The sequence below is a fragment of the Carcharhinus amblyrhynchos genome, chromosome 2 (genome assembly GCF_965287045.1).
Source record: "Carcharhinus amblyrhynchos chromosome 2, sCarAmb.v2.hapA, whole genome shotgun sequence".
In the NCBI taxonomy this organism is placed as follows: Eukaryota; Metazoa; Chordata; class Chondrichthyes; order Carcharhiniformes; family Carcharhinidae; genus Carcharhinus; species Carcharhinus amblyrhynchos.
The window spans coordinates 87,371,791-87,388,862 of NC_137325.1; the positions used below are offsets into that span (position 1 = coordinate 87,371,791).

General features: G+C 45.1%; 1 protein-coding gene across 1 annotated transcript in view; it reads right to left on the reverse strand.

Moving 5' to 3' along the window:
- znf830 (zinc finger protein 830) overlaps positions 1-10,041 on the reverse strand; it is a 43,845-nt gene extending 33,804 nt beyond the window's left edge. Inside the window, exons 1-2 of the mRNA XM_080208847.1 lie at positions 9,887-10,041; positions 1,319-1,415 (exon numbers count right to left, since the gene is read on the reverse strand). Of these exons, the coding sequence (XP_080064973.1) occupies positions 1,319-1,415; positions 9,887-10,008 (219 nt within the window). The 5' untranslated portion in view covers positions 10,009-10,041. The remainder of the gene's footprint in view (positions 1-1,318; positions 1,416-9,886) is intronic.
- Between the last annotated feature and the right edge of the window lie 7,031 nt (positions 10,042-17,072).

The following is a 17,072-nucleotide window of genomic DNA, read 5'->3' on the forward strand; positions in this document are numbered from 1 at the left end:
GCAGCCAATTCCACTCACTCACCACCCTCTGGTGACCAACCTCCATGCAGAAAAAGACCTATCCACAACCACTCTCTGCCTTCTGCAGACAAGCCAGTTCTGGATATGAACATATCCTCTTTTAAAAAAGTAAAATTTACAAATATTACAAATTTGTAGTAAACATCACATACATTGCAATCTGTTGATAATGGTGGCTATGGGAATGACTCAGTTGTTTGTAAGTCAAATCCATCCTGGGTTTTCACTTCAATCAAGAGTCATTCAGGGCTGCAATATGTGGCTGTAATTGATCAAAGATTTTAAGTACAAGCCTGTGAAAAGTTATTTCTCGACCCTCTCATTTATGCCTGCCCTGTCCCTCTACTAGGCATAACCTAACCTCGTTTCTCTCAAATTAAGTCTTAACATCATAACTGCCAGAAATCCCAGACAAGAGGCTGCAGCATGAAAACTAGTTATTGTGCTAAAAGATAAATAAAATTACAATATTAGGGACCAGAGAGGAAATGAGCCCAGACCCTAACATTTTTGATTTTGGCATGAGGGTGAGCATAAGGTATTTCGCTCCGGCTGTGATTCTATTGACTCACCAGGTAGTTTTTTTTTATTAAAAAACTTTATTTAAGAACACAGTTAGAATACAGCAAACAATTAGCATAACTTTTCCTAATTAAAATACTTAAACATGACAAAGTATAATTCTTAACAGCTATTTATCTCAATAGTTCTAATTTAAACACTACCCCTATAGACATGCATCCCTCTTCAGTACCAGTTAGCATCAAAAACAGATATGCTCATGTGGACGTTAGATTTCCAAACTTTTAACTCCTCCAGACTTCTATAAAATGGCACCCGACTCCGATGCAGCAGGTTCCAAAGATCTGCCTTCAAGCAGCAGTGCTTCAGAGAAAGGGACCTATTTTCTGGCAGATACCAATTTCCAAAAAGAGACAGACAGAGAGCTATTTTTTCTCTTGATAACTCCCAGACAGCAACTGAATGGGTGTTCTCTCTGTGAGCCTAGCCCTGCCCAGTCATTATAACTTTTACCTGTCAATCAACCTAATCAAACTCCACTCTGAAAATCCCAAGGGAAAACACTAACATAACAAACCCACGTTGGTTCCGGTTAAAACAAACATTCCAGCAATAAGGTCAATTATGCTTCTGCAGTAATAACATGGGCTGCCAGGTACAGACAAGCAGCACTGATAATTAAACAAACTGCTAAAACAAATCTCGCATAAGAAACATGACAAAAATACATTTCTTATAGACACAGTATCATCACATTAAGTAAATATACTCTTACCTCTTTATGTTGTTTCCCCAGTATATGTGTCTGCCATAGCAGTTCATTTTTTATTGGAGTACTGCAAAGCACACAGCTGAGGTGACCTAAACTGTTGTATGTTCAACTGGGTTAAGGCAAAACAAGTTAGAAAACCAACAAAATGTTTATAGAATGTACATCATGAATTTCAGAGAAAATTTATTATAAAAGACCAAATGGCCTCCTGCTTCTAGTTTCTATGAATCCATTTCAACTATGAATGCAATGAAACTGACTGTAAAAATATGCCACAGATTTAAGAGATAAGAGAGGTAGACAAGCTAAGTTACAGATCAGTACATGAGTAGTGACAGATATTCAAATAGCTGGTCCAAATGTGTATCCCAATCAAAAAGAGGGATTCCACAAGAAAGAGGCAAAATTCATGGTTAGGAGGTCAAGGATAATGTTAAATTGAAAAGCAGGATATACAAAGTGGCAAAGGGTAGTGGTAGACCAGGGAACTGGGACATTTTTAGGATTCAACACCAAATACTAAAATGCTCATAATGGTGAAACTGAATTTTGAGAGAAAACGTGCATGCAGTGTAAAAAGAAACAGTAAGCATTTCTATAGATATATAAATAGGAAGTAGGCGGCTAAGGTAAATGTGGGACCTCCACTGAATGAGGCAGGTGAATTGATAACAGCAAACAAAGAAATGGCGGATATGCTAAATAATTTTTCTGCATCAGTTGTCACCATTGATGACATTGCAAATATCCCTAAGATATCAGATGGGTTGACTTCAAATAATGTAGTGGAACTTGTAAAAATCCCACTCACAAAGGATAAAGTAATAGAGAAACTCAAGGGGTTAAAGGCAACCAAATCACCAGGACCGCACACTAGGGCTTTAATGAAGTGGCTGCAGAGATAGTGGACCCATTGTTTGAAATTTTTCATAACTCGCGTAGTTCTGGGAGGATACCAGAAAATTGGAAAGCAGCCAATGTGATGTCCTTGTTCAAAACGGAAGAAAGACAGAAGGCAGGGAACTATAGGTCAGTTAATTTAACACCTATTATTGGCAAGATGTGGAGTCAATAATCAAAGAGTTAATAGCTAATGATTTAGGAAAGCTGAATGTAATCAAACCTAGTGAATATCATTTTACGAAAAGTAAATCATGTTTGACAAATTTGCTTGAATTCTTTGAGGGTCTAACAGGGAGACTAGATAGAGGGGAACTTGTGGATGTAATGTATTAAGATTTCCAAAAGCCATTTGAAAAGGCGCTGCACAAGAGGTTGGTGCTTAAAGTAAAAGCTATGGAATTGGAAGAAGTGTGTCAGCATGCATTGAAAACTGGCTGTCACATAGATAGGAGTTGAAATAAACGGGTCCTTTTCAGAGTAGAAAGATGTGACTATTGGAGTACTTCAGGGTTCAATTCTTAGCCTGCAATTTTTCACTATTTACATTAATGATCTGGAGTAAGGAACAGAATATAATGTTTCCAAATTTGGCGATGATACAATGATAGGCAGGCGGAAGGACCTGTTGTGATGAGAATGGTGTGATTCTGCAACAGGATGTGGATAGATTGGATGACTAGTGAAAATCTAGCAAATGGAGTTTAACATGGGGAAGTACGAGGTCATGTACATCGGTAGGAGAAAACAAAAGGCAGATTATCTAAATGGAGAGATATTGCAAGTGAGTGAAGTACAGAGGAATATAGGTGTTTTCTTGCATGAATCACAAAAAGTTAGCAAGCAGGTTCAATAAGTAGTTTATGTGCCAAGTAGCATTTTGGCCTTTATGCAAAATAGACATTATTTAAATGGTAAAAAATTGCTGCATGCTGCTACGCAGAGGGACCTGGGTGTCTTTGTACATAGAACATAAGAAATAGGAGCAGGAGTAGGCCATCTAGCCCATCGAGCCTGCCCTGCCATTCAATAAGATCATAGCTGATCTGAAGTGGATCAGTTCCACTTTCCCGCTTTCTCCCCATAAGCCTTAATTCCCTCGTCTATCAGAAATCTATCTACCCATGACTTAAATATATTCAACGAGGTAGCCTCCACCACTTCAATGGGTAGAGAATTCCAGAGATTCACCACCCTCTGAGTGAAGTTCCTCCTCAACTCTGTTCTAAACTGCACCCCCCCCCCCCCACTTATTTTGAGGCTGTGCCCTCTGGTACTGTTTTCCTTTCTAAGCATAAAGAAGCTCTCTACCTCTACCCTATCTAGCCCCTTCATCTAACCCGGTGGGTTTCCTCCGGATGCTCCAGTTTCCTCCCACACCCCTAAGGTGTGCTCTTAGGCTGATTGGTGCAACAAATTGTCCCAAAATTATTCTCCCCTTAATCTGGTTTCCAATGGGGGTACCATAAGCATAGACATGGGTCACGGGTGGAGGAGGAAAAGCACATTGTTAAAATGGCAGCGCGGGCTCGTTGGGCCGAAGGGCCTGTTTCCCGTGCTGTGTTGTTCTTTGTTCATTATCTTGTAAGTCTCTATAAGATCCCCCCTCAGCCTTCTAAACTCTAACAAGTACAGGCCCAGTCTATTTAATCTCTCCTCATAAGCTAACCCCCTCAACTCCGGTATCAGTGTGGTGAACTTCTCTGTACTCCCTACAAGGCCAATATATCCTTTCGCAAATAAGGGGACCAAAACTGCACACAGTACTCTAGTTGCGGCCTCACCGGTGCCCTGTACAGTTGCAGCAAGACTTCCCTGCTTTTATATTCTATCCCCCTCACTATAAAGACCAACATTCCATTCGCCTTCTTGATCACCTGCTGCACCTACAGACTGGGTTTTTGCGATTCGTGCATAAGGACCCCCAGGTCCCTCTGCACAGTAGCATGCTGCAGCTTTTCACCCTTTAAATAATAATCCCTCCTACTATTATTTCTACCAAAGTGGACAACCTCACATTTGCTAACGTTATACTCCACCTGCCAGGTCCTCGCCCACTCAACCGATCCAGATCTCTCTGCAGACTTTCCGTGCTCTCCACGCAATTCGCTTTTCTACTCATCTTTGTGTCATCAGCAAATTTTGTTACCCTACACTCAGCCCCCTCCTCCAGATCGTCTATGTATATGGTAAACAGTTGAGGCCCCAGCACCGATCCCTGCGGCACTCCACTAGTCACCAACTGCCAACCAGAAAAGCATCCATTGATTCCAACTCTCTGCTTTCTGTTAGGTAACCAATCCTCAATCCACGCTAACACTTTACCCCCAACTCCGTGTACCCTAACCTTCTGCAGCAACCTTTTGTGAGGCACCTTATCGAATGTCTTCTGGAAATCTAAAAACACCACATCCACCGGTTCCCCTCTGTCTACCGCACTAGTCACATCTTCATAAAAATCCAGTAGATTTGTTAAACACGACTTCCCCTTCAAGACTCCATTCTGTGTCTGCTTGATCAAACTGTTCTTTTCTAGGTGTCCTGCTATTTCTCCTTTGATGATGGATTCTAGCATTTTTCCAACTACAGACGTTAAGCTAACCGGCTTATAGTTTCCAGCCTTTTGTCTGCTACCTTTTTTAAACAGCGGCGTAACATTAGCTGTTTTCCGATCCTCCGGCACTTCCCCAGAGTCCAGCAAATTTTGATAAATAATTACTAAGGCATCTGCTATTACTTCTGCCATTTCTTTCAGAACCCTGGGATGCATTCCATCCGGTCCCAGGGACTTGTCTACCTTCAGTCCCGTTAGTCTACCAAGCACTACCTCCCTAGTAACAGTAATTGTATTAAGGACCTCATCCCCTACTAACCCTCTATCTTTAATATTTGGTAAGCTATTTGTGTCCTCCTCCGTGAAGACTGACACAAAAAACTTAAAGTCTCAGCCATTTCCTTGTTACCCACCATTAAATCCCCCCTCTCGGCCTCCAAGGGTCCAACATTCACTCTAGGCAGTCTCCTCTTCTTTATATATTTGTAAAAACTTTTTTTTTATATTTAGAGCTAGTTTAGCTTCATACTCTATCTTTCCTTTCTTTATCACTTTCTTCTATCTTTCCTTTCTTTATCGCTTTCTTCTATCTTTCCTTTATTTAATTGCTTTCTTGAATCGCAAAAAGTTAGTCTGCAGGTGCAGCAGGTAATTAAGACAGCAAATGGAATTTTGTCCTTCATTGCTAGAGGGATGGAATTTAAAAACAGCAAGGTTATGTTGCAGCTGTATAAGGTGCTGGTGAGGCCACACCTGGAGTACTGTGTACAGTTTTAGTCTCCTTACTTGAAAAAGAATATACTGGTACTGGAAGGGATGCAGAGGAGATTCACTAGATTAATTCTGGAGTTGAGAGGGTTGGCTTATGAGGAGTGACTGAGTAGAACTGGGGCTATACTCATTGAAATTCAGAAGAATGAGGGGAGATCTTAAAGAAACAAGTCTTGGGATAACAGGGTTGTCCTATCAAGAGTAAAAAGTCTGCGTCTATATTCCTTGGAGCTGAGAAGAATGAGGAGTGACCTTATTCAAACACAAGGTCCTGAGGAGACTTGACAGGATAAATGGTGAGATGTTTTCATTAGTGGGAGTGTCTTGAACAAGGGCCCAGAATCTACACATTCTACAGAAATGTGTAGAGATTTCTTCTCACCCAAGGTCGTGAATCTCTGGAATTCTTTGCCTCAAAGAGTAGTGGAGATTGGGTCATTAGAAGTGTTTGAAGTGGAGATGGATAAACATTTGATAGATTGAGGAATAGAGGGCTATGGGGAAATGGCACAGAAAAGGTGTTGAAGCCATGTTTATATTGAAAGGCGGGGTAGCCTTGAAGGGCTAGCTGGCCTACTCTTGCTTCTAAATAAGATACAGTTTTTCAAAATTATAACTAGTTTTGGTCATTAATTTTTTCCTTCACAGAGTTACATTCACAAAATAAAGCTCAACAACCACTTTTTCCCATTCTTTCCTGGGAAGTGAACATTGCTCGCCAGGATTTGTTGCCCATCTCTAATTGCTTTTGAACTGAGTGACTTACTGGAGTTTTATGTATACCATCTCTTGGGCACATGCCAAGCGTGTGATGGAATACTCTCCATTTGCTTGGATGAGTACAGTGTCAATGGTACTTGAAAAGCTCAACTCCCCTAGGACAAAGGAGTCCACTTGGTCAGACTCCATTCACCACCTTAAACATCACTTCCTTCACCACCAACTCACTCTGTCTGTAACCATGATGGAGATGTTGGTGGACAAGATGAGGGGTCACAATACACCAGGATATAGTCCAACAGGTTTATTTGAAATTACAAGCTTTCAGAGCACTGCTCTTTCATCAGGTGAAGTATCTGTAACATGTACTATCTACTAGATGCACGGCAGCAACACAAGACATTTTAAACAGCACCTCTCACTTCCTCAACCTTTATCATTTAAAAGAACAAGGCAGCATGCATATGGGAACACCATCACCTTCCAATTTCTCCACAAAGTAACCTTTGGAATTTTATCACTAGTCTTTTGTCATTACTGGGTCAATGAGTCCAGACTCTCTACTTGCATGAATAACTTCACCACAGATATTGTGGTGAATCAAGAAAGTACTCACCACCCTCTGCTCAAAGGCAATTAAGGATGGGAAACAAATACTGGCCTTGCCTGCTATGCATTTCCATTGGACAATAGTCACTATGCTGTACAGTTTGAGTTACCATGTCTGGCAGTTTCAGGGTGACAAAGGAATGAAACAGACTGTGTCCTTGGTCACAGTTTCTGTTTTTTTCCCTCTTTGTTCATACCCTTTGCATTCCCTGAAGATTTAGGGGCTATATGTGCTTGCTACATCAGACAATAAGCTCCATATTCTGTTCAGAGTGAAAACTAAGACAAAGACACTGCACATCTTGATTGGACTTGTTGAAGCAAGTTGGTCACATAGAACTCAGCAACAAACACTCATTGTCTCCCCTAAGCTTGTAACTGGTTCTCCCTGACTAGATGTGTCCAAAAAAAATAGTGGTTATGGAGCACAGTGTTGTTATGTTCACCGTCGATTACTCTAAATAATAACCTACTGCAAGTGGTTAGTAAATTCTACTATCTTGCATCCACAGTGGCAATCAATTCCTTGATACAGAGCTCAATACACACATTAGGAAGGCAACCACCACCTTTGGCGAACTCACAAAACATGCATGAGATAACATCAGCTCATTCCTAAGACCAAGAAGCTAGTTTGAGGCCTGCGTTCTCAGCACCTTGTTGTAAGGCTGGGAAACATGGATGACATACAGCTACCAATAAAGGAAATTCAACATCTTTCCAGTTTGCAATGCATTCTGAACATCTCACAAAAGGACAAATCACAAATCCTGCAGTCCTCACAAAAGCAAATCTTCAAAGTATTTTGCCACTCATCAAGCAGAGGCAACTTCATTGGCTTGGGCACATTTGCAGGGTGCAGAACAGACATATATGCAAGAATTCTATGTATGGCAAAGACCAGTAGGATGCCCAAAGCTCTGTTTCAAGGAAGCAATACAACTGTAGGCAAGTGTGCAACAGGTGCCAACATTGAAAAAAAGACAGAACAATACTTGAAACCACTTCATATGTAACACCTTTGGCACAATGTGTTTCTCACGGGTTGATTCCTACAGTGATCAGCAAAAGTACACCATACATACCTACTGCATCTCAATGACTTTGATTTGTTTTATGCCCATCATCTCAAGTAGATGGAAAGATACACACAATACCAGTGGTCTCCCATCCTGGTGAGTGGTTAAAAAGAAAAATTCCCACTCAGCCTAGCACCATCTTCTTCTGTCTGCCCATTTATAGTTCCTCTTTGGGCTGTCCTCTTCCAGTCTTCAGCCTATCTTTGCTGATAAAATGGCAATTTATTTTTCAAATGTTAGTGATAATGGGATTGTAGGCTAATGAAAAGACAACAGTTCAGCAAGTTATGATGCAGATACAAGAGCTAGAAAACTACACATCAGAGTAAAAGAAATAATCCAGCCAGAGAGTAGGGATGTGTTAGGTTTAAAAGCTGTTGTATCTCTGGGATTGAGAAAAGCCTGCATAGCGTAAGGACATTCAACCCAGAATCAGCTGCAAGGCTGGGAGGCAAGTAGCCAGTCTAATAAAAAAAATACAGCCTTTGTAATAAGGCCATAGACCATTAGACATAGCAGCAGAATTAGGCCACTCGGCCCATCAGGTCTGCTCCACCATTCAATCATGCTGATATTTTTATTATCCCCATTCTCCTGCCTTTTCCCCATAACCCCTGATCTCCTTACTGATCAAGAACCTATGTCTGTCTTAAAGACACTCAATGACCTGGCCTCCACAGACTTCTGCGGCAAAACGTTCCACAGATTCACCACTCTGGCTGAAGAAATTCCTCCTCATCTGTTTTAAAGGATCGTCCCTTTAGACTGAGGTTGTGCCTTCTGGTTCTAGTTTTTCCTATGAATAGAAACATCCTCTCCATATCCACATTGTAGTACAGACAATTTCATTTATAAAATAAGTTAAAATTTTACTCACAAGGAAAATAAATGGAAGACCATGTTGGGGCAAAGATTTCAGAAACAAATATTGTTGCCACTCAGGCAACTGCATATTGTTAGATGATACAGTAAAGTTCTCCATTTATGACTGTTTGATTATAATGGATAATCTTATACAAGGACTTAAAAAAGCATGACACAAATTTGTGACTCAAAGAACACCTGGAAATCAAATGTATCCAAGTTTTAAGATATACAGTACATATGCAGTGGTTCATAAATGAACAACTGTATTGTAATTCTTAAAATGTTTTTTGAAGTTAACACTGAGACTTAGGAGCAGCTGGTTTGTCCTTATAAATGTCTGTAATTATCAGAACATGACAATTGGTAACACAAATTAAAATTAATTCAAGTGTTTCCACATTCCAAAGATGTGTGTGTTAGGTACATTGGCCATGTTAAATTGGCCCTTAGTGTTGGCGGGGGAATTAGCAGAGTAAATACATGGGGTTACAGGGATAGGGCCTGAGTGGGATTGTTCTGGGTGCAGGCTCAAAAGGCCGAGTGGCCTCCTTCTGCACTGCAGGATTCGATAATTCTTGGTTTAAAAAGTCTCACAATTTTGAAGAGGACTGAATGCCTTACGTTGATCAGACAATGTGTTTATGTCTGATACCAACTAAGCTTGGATTGTTCCATTTTCCCTGTCAATCATATCAAAGGCACACTATCCCTCTCTCCTAACCATTCCAGTTGGATCACTTGCCTCTCCCTTCAATTTATCCTGGCAATCCCACATATGCAAGCACTTGGGAGCGCTTTGACGGTGTGACGAGGCGCTATATAAATGCAAGTTATTGAATGCAGACTGCGGTGAGTGTCACTCGGTAAAATTGGAAATCCCTGTCCTCTGAGTTCCTAGGTCTGGAAATATGATAGGAAGCCCGATCTCCAGCCCATATCTGACAGCAGAGGCTGGTTCTGGGGGTTAAAGAGGGTCAGCCCTTCCCCGGCCTGCCCTCTGCAGCAGGTTATTTATTATCTCCAGAGGTTGGGGAGGGAGCAGGAGTCGGACTAAGCCCTTCTGCAAAAGGATATTTGGCGAGCGGAGACTCGATCCTCTTACTGCCCGCTGCCGCTCGCTGCTTCTCCCTCATTAACCGCCGCAACTCTTGCTGGTTGACAGTTTTCTTCTGCTTCTTGGCTGGAGCCGCCATCTTGACAGAACGAGAATAACTTCCGGTGCGGAGCCGGAAGTACTTCCCCCTGACTCCCTGGTTCAGTGAAGGTGTCGGTGCTCCTCCCCCCCCATTCATTTCATGTAGAATATTGTCCCATTCTGCATATTAATGCCCAGGATCACTCTTTCAGATAGAAGTTAACATAGTATAGAAGACATGAAGCTTTTAGTTTCTAAAATCAGTACTCAAGTTGGTGAAATAAAATTAAGTGTCCTGGGATATAGTCCCCACTCCCTGAGGATATGTGGATATTTTTCTTATCCGCGTCTGTGCTTGACAGCTCATTGCCCAATTTTGCAACTGTCCTTCCCACAAAGTGTGCAACGTTCAATATTAAAATTCTCATTCATGCATCAAAAGTGTTATTATCTAGGTCAGCATTTGTGGTTGATCCATAATTGCTCTTGAGAAACTGGTGATGAGCCGCTGGAGTGCTGCACGTGATGTTGGTACAACCCACAGCGCTATTAGGATGACCTGCCACTTTAACATCTGAACTCATATTCATAGAATCACATAGAATACAGTGAACAATTACTTCCGGAGAGAATTTTTTGTGTCTTTGTCCTGGGAGGATGGGGTGGGGGGGTTGGAATGGGGTTGGGGGATTGTGGGGGAGGGGGTGGGATGGAAGAGGATGGGAGGGGGAGGCGGTCCTAAGTGCATGGGGATGTGTGTTCCCAGTATGCAGGGGGGGAGGGGAGTTACCATATCTGTGGGGTGATCCTTGTTTTTACTTTTATTGCTATTGGTCGAGGTATCCTAATTCAAGGACCACTCTACCAGTGTGATGGCATGAGACCCGCCTCCAGCATGTTTGTGAACTAAGTCTCAGAAAATATGACAGGAGCAGCCATCAGTGAAGACAGGCTGGGCTATTCACTGCTTTTCCCACCCAAAACGACATTAGTGAAGAAACAGAAATTTCCACCATAAACTTGGTGCAACGTGAAAATTTTTGGACAAAATGTTTAGTCAGGTTTTTTCCACTTTTGCGTTAAACAAATTGTCCTATTAGAAAAACAAACCATTTCAATAGATGCTATCTGTCAAAATAAGCAGTGCAAGATAATGGTCACGATTTTCCAGCTGCAGTGACCCCAGCATAGATCATGTTAGAGCAGAGTGGGGCTAGAGAATTGTGGGTGAGGCATTTAGTGCATTCAGTGCTGGTGCAAAACCCCATTGCAATCCTCCCAGCCACTGCTCCCAGTGAATTCATTTAAATATTCTGGGCGGAATTTTCCCAAAACATTTCTAAATGTTGTAACGGTGAGAGAAATGGAGTGAACTGTGCCGGTCTCTCAGGTGTGCTCCGCTTCACAATCTTTCGACGATCGATGCAATGAAAGAGTCTCCATGTGAATCATGCCATCATGGAGGCTCCAGGCTCCTGACTCACCTGATGTGGCCACAGCTGTGCACTGTTAAGCAGAGGGAGATGCATTTAAACACTCCTATGGCGCCCACAGCCAGTCATGCCTGGAAGATGACACCGTGCAGAGCAGCTTTACATTTTTCCGGGGGAGAGCTGGAACAGCTGCTGGACACTGTTAAGGAGAGGAGGGCAATCCTCTTCCTTCGAGAAGGTCAACTGGCAGTGCAGCCTGGGAGGCAGCGTCAGTGGGAGTGACTGTCAGTGCCCGTGCACTGACGTGGAGGACCGTCAGCCAGTGCCAAAAGAAAATGAATAACCTAGTTCGAGCAGTAAAGGTGAGTGTCCATCCTGTCCTGGCATCAGTCCTGTCTGTCTCACTTGGAATATCCATGTTGATCCTCTCCCTGACACCCCACAGCCTTCCAGTGCCCAATCCTCTAGTATTTTCTTTCAACCCCTCTGGCACCTTCCATCACAGTCCCTGCCTGCTGAGGCACAGTCCTGACAAACACCATCCGATTGCCCCCACCTCCAAGGCCCCACGCCCTTCCAGCCATCAGGCTTTCAATCCCCCCTTTTGTCCCTTAGAAAAAAGATGGCCTAGAACAGGTGGGAGTGGGCGGAGACCAACAGTGGAGTTCCCGAGATACATCTCCTTATTCCCTTTGAGGAGCTTGTAAAGGATCTCTTGGGGAGGCAGAGGAAAGAACCATGATCGATAGTAATGTTGGCGTTCATCATGGAGGTGAAGGTCCACAAAACTGTCACTCGTGACCTTTCTTAAGTATGTTAAGAATCTGCCCAGATACATGTCCCTCCCTTGTGCTGATCCATCTGACTTCCTTTGTAGTTGATCCTGATGAGGGTGGCCTGTCAGGAGTTGGCATCTCCTCCTCACCATGCGCCCACCACCCCCGCCGTCTTCCAACACCCCCCCCCCCCCCCCCCGACCCCCCACCATGTTCCCCACTGCAATCCCTGTCGACACCTTGGAGGAAAATGCCAAGGAAATCTCCAAGAAAAGCAGCGACCAGTTGACACAGGCTTCGCCCACAAGATTCACCAGCGTAGATACAGTCACCACAGTGGGACGTGTTAACGGTGAAGTTTCAGGGATACTTTCTCACGCACACCGCACAACCGTTGATGCACATCAGGAGGAGGTGAGAATGACCGAGGGCTCAGGCAGGCCATGGTCTGCCGGAGCCCTTGGATCAGTTTTCATAAAGCTGACGGAGATGCAGAAACAGAGCCAAGAGTGGCAGGAAGGGGTGTCTGCAACATACCAACAACTGCAAGGCCGCTTGGAGATGTCCCATACCTTCAGGTGCAGGAAATAGTGCTGGCATTGCATGGCTCCCAGGGCAACAGTGCAAGGGTAGTGGTTGCAGTGGAAAGCCAGGGGCAGGAAATGGTAGCCATGGGTCTCAGAGGACCATAGTTGAGGGCCTCGGGGACATGGTCCAGTCACAGAAGGCTATTGCTGAGGGGTTCCAGAGCTTGGCCCAGTCTCAAAGGGCTACTGCTATGAGTTTGCACACCATTGTGCAGACACTACAGGGCCTCTAGGACTGGCAGTGCCAGATGAAGCAGAGACTTTTGGAGCTCACTCCAGCTGTCCCTCCACGCGCACCCTAGGGAGGAGGGAGGGCTGGAGCCCATGCTGTGACCTTCCACCTAGGAGACCCTAGCCATCTCCAGTCCTTCCAAATCATCTTTTTTGACACCAAAACACCTCACGGACAGCAGACTGAATTGGACGGCATGGCTACATCCTTGACACCTGGAAGCCGGCTGGAGTCCTCCAGGTCCTGGTCCCCCGGGGACATCCTTCAAAGGCATCACAGGTCACGAGGCATGGAACGCAGCTGACCAACTCCACCTCTGATGTGCATCCTGGGGGATCACCTAGAGTTGGTGGTAGGCCGCGTAAAATTAAAATGTTATAAGGTGACCAAGAGAGCGTGAGTGAAGGCTATCACTGTAGATAAAGATAGGGTAATATGCACCATAAATAATCACTCTTTAATGTTCTTTCACCCCACAGCTGTGACTCCTCTGTATGTGTTCCGCCTCTCACAGGGTGGTCGGTACCCAGAGAAGCTCAGCACAAGAGAGAACTTCCGCCCACCAAGTGTGCGCCGATGATACCTACCACGGGATTCATGTGGATCCTAGTGCCAAGCATTGACACCAGATCCCTGACTGCCATGGTACCCCAAGCACTCATCAAAAAATGCCACTAGAGTTACGAGGCCACCAGCCCCCATCGCTGATGTGAGACTCAGCAGTCTGAGCTTCTCTGTGCCAGACTCCACCAGCACCCCGAACAGTCCCAAGCATAGGGGCCAGATAGACCCACAGCGACAGACAGCATGGCATGGTATCCTCATCTCTCACCGGAGCCTGGGACCATCCCCTCCAACATTACCCTGGGGTCCCCGGGCCTCACAGTGGTGCCCTCAACTCGCACTTGGCCATGGGTCCACTATGCAGTCAGAAAACAGGTAGTAGTCAGACTTCTGTTGCACTAGGGCCTGGTCCTCTCTTCCAGGATGTCATCCCACTGCTGCGCCATGTTGTACAGCGCACAGCAGACCACCATGATGATTAAGACTCTTGGGGGCTGTATTGTAAAGCACCGTCAGAGCGTTCTAGGCAGTGGAACCACATCTTCAAGAGGCCAATGCACCACTTGATGACAGATCAGATGACAATGTGACCCTCATTACAGCGGGTCTCTGCCTTCATCTTAGGCCTTCGCACTGTCATGACTTCAATGGGTAGCCTCCCCCATGAGCCTTCTAGCAGCCTGGGGTGGTCTTTGAAGACCCCAGGAATGTCCAAGCTCCTAAGGATGTAGCTATCATGTACGGTCCCCAGGTGGCATGTACACACCTATCTGATGTTCAGCCAATGGTCACACACAGACTGGACATTAAGGGAATGGAACCCCTTCTGATTAATAAAGGGCACCCTTTGATCCCATGGGGCATCCTGCTGATAGCAGCGAAACCTGCAGCCTAAGCATTCTGTTGGGCCTGGGCCATGTCGAATAGGATACAGTGGCCTGCCTGGATGCACAGGGCAGCCATCACTTCATGGATGCAATTGTGTGCAGAGGACTGGGAAATTCCGTGGAGCTCACCACTGGAGGCCTGGAAGGACCTGGTCATGCAGAAGTTGAGGATCGCCCTGACCTTCACTGCCAAATGGAGCGGATGTCCTCCTGTCCCACCAGGTGCCAGGTCCGCTGAGACACAATCTGCCGTGGCACATGGCAACCAGCAGTTCACTAAAGGACATGCTAGCTCTGTAGAGCCTGGGTCTCCATTTCTGTTCCCTGGCCTCCTCTTCAGGCAATGAGTGGCCATGTTCTGGCCCCAATCAGCCCACCCGCCACACCCCCCCCCCCCCCCCCCCCCCCAATCCAGCTGGGGCCTCTGTTCTGGGTTGGCTTTGCTGCGGACGGCCATCTCCCTCAGCCACCATAGAAGCCACCAGTATAACTGCCAGCTCTGTCCTGAGCTCCTCCACACTGCACGAGCCCCACCAACTCCCCTGTACCGTTGCAAACTTCCATTCCACCCAACACCATGGCAACACCTAACGTACCCCCCCCCTTGAACTCTGGAGTTGGTTCTCAGCAGTACGCACCTCCTCTCTCTCCTTCATTATTGCTGCACCTGAGCCACACCAATTGGTGCCGACATGGCGTCTCGCTGGAGGGATGGGAAATATCCAAGAGCAGGAAGCATGCATGCCAGGCTCACTAATGATACTGAAATCCAGATGATCTCACACTAATAAGCTTTGAGCCCATTCTGTTCGGTGCCGGGTGCAAATCAGGCTCATAGCCTCATACACTACTTTCCCGGCTCATTGCACCGTTTGCCAGGCATGATGAGGTGGTAAAATCGGACACACTGACTCCATTTGAAGCCTGATTCTCCCTGCTCCTGGGATTTCCTGACCCATCAGCACAGCAAGAACCTGATGAAAATCACTACTGGCCTCCACAAATGTTAAGTGGAGTGGAGGGCGGTATGCAAGGAGGGATAATCGGCAGTGGGTTGGAAAATGGGTAATCAGCAGATGGAGGGAGACTGGCACAGGAGGTGATTGACAGATGGGGGGGACTGGCACGGGGGTGATCGGCAGATGGAGGGAGGATGGTATGGGGAGTAATCAGCAGACAGGAGGTTGGAGGGGGTAATCAGCGAGCGGATGGGAGGAATATGGCAAAGGAGGGGGTAGTTGGCAGGGTGGGCTGTGCAGGGGGCTGTAACGAGAGACTCATCGGGACGGTTCTGATGCTCCGATGCTGACGGCCCATGTTGTCATTGAGTGGCTGGGGGTTAAATTGCTGCCAAAGATAGAGGGGTGGTTGGCGGTGGTCTCCCAGTCTACTGAGAGACTGGGGTCCCCCACAATGGCACCCTGTGCAGTCTTCAACCAGCTCCGCTCCCCTCATCCCTCCAAACTAATGAGGATCGTACTATGTCCAAAAAAGTGACAGATTGTCATAAGATTGAATTTTCAAACTCTCCCAAAAAACAGGTCTAAAACTCTCCTGTTTTCTTGTTCATTCGGCACTTCGATATTCAGGCATTTGGTAATTTTACTGGCTAATTCACTACAAACATAATGCTGCATATATAAATGTGAGTTTTGTGTCACAGCCAGTACATGTCTTAAAGTACATTGCTGGGAGTTATAATCTGTATACTTCTGGCTCCCTCAAACCATTGCCAACACTGATTGACCTGCAATAAACTCTGGAAAATTCCAAGTGGTAGAATGCCAGCACATCTGATCTGTTTTTGAACGGAACCTGTTCTAGGAGATAAATATCTTGCACATTATGATAAACAGTTTCATTTTTCAACTTGTCCTTGTGTGAAGAATGTACTTCGTCATTTGACTTGTAAATGTGAAAGACAGGACAATATCAACTTCACAAAACAAGAGCCAGGAAGACTTCACGTAACTGCCCAAAATATTCCCAGAAGTCTTAGTGTACAGCAGCAAATGTTACATTTTCTTTGTCACTGAATCATAGAGGTTTACAGCATGGAAACAGGCCCTTTGGCCCAACTTGTTCATGCTGCCCAGTTTTTACCACAAAGCTAGTCCCAATTGCCTGCATTTGGCCCATATTCCTCTGTACTCACCGTACCCATGTAACTATCTAAATGCTTTCTAAAAGACAAAATTGTACCCGCCTCTACTACTGCTTCTGGCAGCTCGTTCCAAACTCCAGTCACCACCTTCTGTGTGAAACAATTTCCCCTCTGGACCTGTTTGTCTCTTCCCTCTCACCTTAAACCTATGCCCTTTAGCTTTAGACTCCCCTGCCTTTGGGAAAAGATGTTGATTATCTAGCTGATTTATGCCCCTCATTATTTCATAGACCTCTATAAGATCACCTCAAGTCACCTTCACTGCAGGGAAAAAAGTCCCAATCCATCCAGTCTTTCCTTATAACTCAAACTGTCAAGTCCTGGTAGTATCCTAGTAAATCTTTTCTGTACTCTTTCTAGTTTAATAATATCCTTTCTATTACAGGTGGCCTCATTGCTGGTCCCTCAACCCTCCAACATACATTGCTGGCCTCATTGCTGGCCCCCACAATCCCCCCACACAGACATCGCTGGCCTCA